The sequence below is a fragment of the Micropterus dolomieu genome, linkage group LG15 (assembly GCF_021292245.1).
Source record: "Micropterus dolomieu isolate WLL.071019.BEF.003 ecotype Adirondacks linkage group LG15, ASM2129224v1, whole genome shotgun sequence".
In the NCBI taxonomy this organism is placed as follows: Eukaryota; Metazoa; Chordata; class Actinopteri; order Centrarchiformes; family Centrarchidae; genus Micropterus; species Micropterus dolomieu.
The window spans coordinates 20869745-20873961 of record NC_060164.1 but is presented as its reverse complement, the minus strand read 5'-3'; the positions used below and the strand labels follow the sequence as shown (position 1 = coordinate 20873961).

General features: G+C 43.7%; 1 protein-coding gene across 5 annotated transcripts in view; it reads left to right on the top strand.

Moving 5' to 3' along the window:
- Nucleotides 1-4217, top strand: part of prepl (prolyl endopeptidase like) — a 16653-nt gene that overhangs the window by 5263 nt on the left and 7173 nt on the right. For all 5 annotated transcript variants that reach the window (XR_006828271.1, XR_006828270.1, XR_006828269.1 and 2 more), the window contains exons 9-13: nucleotides 1824-2018; nucleotides 2247-2422; nucleotides 2524-2740; nucleotides 2977-3126; nucleotides 3731-3857. Coding sequence is in view for 2 of the 5 variants with exons in the window: in XM_046070048.1 (XP_045926004.1) it covers nucleotides 1824-2018; nucleotides 2247-2422; nucleotides 2524-2740; nucleotides 2977-3126; nucleotides 3731-3857 (865 nt within the window). In the remaining 3 variants the exon portion in view is untranslated. The remainder of the gene's footprint in view (nucleotides 1-1823; nucleotides 2019-2246; nucleotides 2423-2523; nucleotides 2741-2976; nucleotides 3127-3730; nucleotides 3858-4217) is intronic.

Genomic DNA, 4217 nt, shown 5'->3' with positions numbered 1-4217 from the left:
CTGGTTCCCTAGTAAATCACATTAAGCCTGTGGCAAAGAACCTTGGTGTTTGGTTTGATAGTAATTTAAATTTCGAGCAGCACACCACAAAGCTTGTTCAATCATGTTTTTATCAACTTAGAAATATAGCAAAAATTCGATCTATGTTAACTTTTAAGGACACCGAGACCATTTTACACGCCTTCATCTCATCACGCCTGGATTATTGCAACAGCCTTTTCACCTGTTTAACCCAAAAATCTATTGATCGACTCCAGACTGTCCAGAACTCAGCTGCCAGGCTTTTAACCAGAACAAAGAAATATGACCACATTACCCCTATTTTAGCTTCATTACACTGGCTCCCAGTATGTTTTAGAATTGACTTTAAAATTTTATTGATCACTTTTAAAGCTCTTCATGGCCTCGCTCCTTGTTATATTTCTGACCTCTTAGTCCCATACGCACCAGCACGTACCTTGAGATCCTCGGGCAGAGGTCTGTTGTCTGTTCCAGAGTCTCAACTGAAAACTAAAGGGGACAGAGAGTTTGCTGTCAGGGCCCCGAGGCTCTGGAACAGCCTGCCCGAGGAAATCAGGTCGGCTGAGTCAGTGAACTCTTTTAAGTCCCTTCTTAAAACATATATTTATAGGAGAGCCTTTCCCGATCTTATTTGATTTATTTTATCCCTTTTATTTTATTCTATTTTACTTATTTTATATTTATCTTAAACGTGTATTTTAGTCTTTTCAATGTTTTCTTGCTTTTATCTTGTATTGTTTTTGTATTATTGTCTTTTGGGTATTATTGTCTTCACATTTGTTAAAGCACTTTGTAACTTGTTTTTGAAAAGTGCTCTACAATTAAAGATGATGATTATTATTATTATTATTACATAAAGATGGCCTAGGCATTAGGAAGATTGCCAAGACCATGAAACAGAGCTGCAGCACGTTGGCCAAGACCATACAGCGGTTCAACAGTACATGTTCCACTCATAACAGGCTTCGCCATGGTCGACCAAAGAAGTTTGGTGCACATGCTCAGCAGTCATATCCAGAGGTTGTCTTTGGGAAATAGACGTGCTGCCAGCATTGTTGCAGAGGTTGAAGGGGTGGGGGGTCAGCCTGTCAGTGCTCAGACCATACGCCGCACACTGCATCAAATTGTTCTACATGGCTGTCGTCCCAGAAGGAAGCCTCTTCTAAAGATAATGCACAAAAAAGCCCGCAAACAGTTTGCAGAAGACAAGCAGATTGAGGGCATGGATTACTGGAACCATGTCCTGTGGTCTGATGAGACCAAGATATACTTGTTTGGTTTAGATGGTGTCAAGCGTGTGTAGCGGCAACCAGGTGAGGAGTACAAAGACAAGTGTCTCTTGCCTACAGTCAAGCATGGTGGTGGGGGTGTCATGGTCTGGGGCTGCATGAGTGCTGCCGGCACTGGGGAGCTACAGTTCACTGAGGGAACCATGATGCCAACATGTGCTGTGACATACTGAAGCAGAGAATCATCCCATCCCTTCGGAGACTGGGCCACAGGGCAGTATTCCAACATGAGAACGACCCCTAACATCCACTAGTTCCGGGATGTCGTCATGGAGGAGTGGAAGTGGACTCCAGTGGCAACCTGTGAAGCTCTGGTGAACTCCATGTCCAAGAGGGTTAAGGCAGTGCTAGAAAATAATCGTGGCCACACAAAATATTGACACTTTGGACCCACTTCAGATATTTTCACTTGGGGGACACCACGGTATATAATATATAAGATATACACTTGGTCACATATACATATCTTGCTTTTATGTATTAATCTTACACCCTTATTTCTTTACTCCCAAGCTCCCCTCCTGGGCCTGTGCCATCAAAACCAAGAAACCAGGCTTGGCAGACCAAGGCGGTGTGTTAGAGTTCTTGATTTCATCTCCAGTCCACTCCCCAGTGTCCTACTGTCTATACCCTGAAGATGGGCTGCTTTTATTAGGCACCGAAGATTATACCAGTTATACCACCACACGCTTGGAGGCCTGCAACCAAGTGAGAACACTTGACATATAAGATGCATTCAAGTGTCTACTGATAAAGCTGTTTTGGCAACTAGCCATCAGAGACAAAAAACCTCAAAAGTACATGCTTTGTCATATATTTCTACATACACCTCCAGACATACACCTAACTTTCTAAGACTTATTTCAAGATCATTTAACACTTAGTAGCATCTAATCGTTACATTTCTAGACCAGTCTCTCTGCCGCTCCTTTGTAGGATGGTACCTTGGTGCCGGTGACACTGTTTCATACAGTACCTGTGGAAAGTTTGAGACAGACCCCACTACTAGTCCATGTCTACGGAGCTTATGGCAGAGATCTCAACATGGAGTTCTGCCCAGAAAAAAGGCTGCTGCTGGAGCAAGGCTGGGCTCTGGCCTACTGCCACATCAGGTAACGTATCAAAACAAGTCGATGTTCTGCAGCAGGAAATTGCTGTGAAATGTGTGTAGAGGCCTGAAGTGATCTGTGCTCTTTACCTTTACACCCCTTAGAGGTGGAGGAGAGCGGGGTCTGTCCTGGCAAAGACAAGCTCGTGTGGAGGGTAAGCAGAGAGGAGTGGAGGACCTCAAAGCCTGTCTCCATCACCTTTTCTCTTTAGGAGTCTCCTCTCGTTTGCTCACTGCCCTTACAGCCAGCAGTGCCGGAGCTGTGCCAGTGGGAGCGCTGTGCAACAGACACCCACACATGATGCGGGCTGTCACGCTGCAGGTATGATGTTAAATAATTGTTTGTGTGCTTGCGTCTTGTTGTGTTGTTTTCAGAGTTTTTCTGTCTAAAGAACAAGAATATTAGGGACTCTGTGTCTACCTCATCGACACTTTAACAGAGCAGATATTTGTAAGGGTTTGAAGGATAGTCTCCCTACTTGTTACAAGACAGTGCCTCACATAAGAGATAACTTAAAACAGAGACAGTTCCCAAGTCATCCCTTTTCTTGTGTTCAGGCTCCTTTCCTGGATGTGTTGGGAACTATGGAGGATCCCAGTTTGCCTCTAACTGTGGAGGATAGAGAAGAATGGGGGGACCCAGTAAGAAACCCACAACACAGACTCACCATCTCCTCCTACTGTCCCCTTTACAACATTACTCCTCAGGTATGCAGAAGGAGGAAGAAAGGGAAAAAATGTAGACGCTTTTATTTTTTTTTCATGCATTGGCTTTACCAAAAAAAGGTGTTTTCCTTATACTTTACTACTTGCACTAATGTTTTCCTTTATTCAGTTCACTGCATACTTTAAAAGTTTCCCTTTCTATTGAATGGAGGATGCATTTTGGCATGTGCTTTTTCCAGGTATCTCTACTGTGACGAAGATTCTATTATGTGATTACCATGTAGTTTAGTTTGCTCTGCAATGTAAATTGGCCTGTTCTGGTGGGTTAACTCAGACTACGTTGAAAACCCATGGCCCACATTTTGGTCCAGAGTGTGTGTTTGAATAGCACTTGTTTCTATTAGTGATTTTCTGTCTCTCTCTGAAAACAAGAACATCTGTCCAACACAGGACCAGGAGCTCTCCTTGTTAAGTCTTATGTTATGTCCCGCTGAGAGATTATTTTTAATGAGAATGCACTGAAAGCTTTAGAATTGTTGATTTAGAGACACAGAGCACCATTAATTATAAATAACTTTTACTAAGCACCAAAATGAAACTATAGGTTAACCATCTGTGTGTGTTTGTTTGTGATTGTATGAACTAGTGCTACCCCTCGATTCTGCTGACGGCCTACAGCGGTGATGCCAGGGTTCCTCTGGCAGGTGTTCTCAAATACAACGAGCAGCTAAAGAACGCCATTCATACACACTTCACAATGAAGCCAAAGTCCGGTGCGTGAACACGCACACTTGCTATCACAACAGCTTAATGACTTGTTGATTATGTTGATGCATATGTGCGCAGCGGTGCGTGCTGTAAATGTGTGTGTTTGTGTACACCTTTCTATGCTCTCATTCCAGCATGGATTTCAAACTTGTTCAACATTCATTTGGGTGTCATTTCTGCATCATCAGAGGTTTTAATAGTTCAGGGTCAGCTCCCAATAGTAGTGTCAGTGCATGTCTGGAAAGGCAGCAATAACAGATGTATTGTTGTCTGTCTGGGGAAACTACTAACAGCATTTGAAGTTCATGGCCAAAGTATAGCGTAGGTCACCTTGGGGGGGGGGGGGGGGGGGGGGGGGGGGGGTC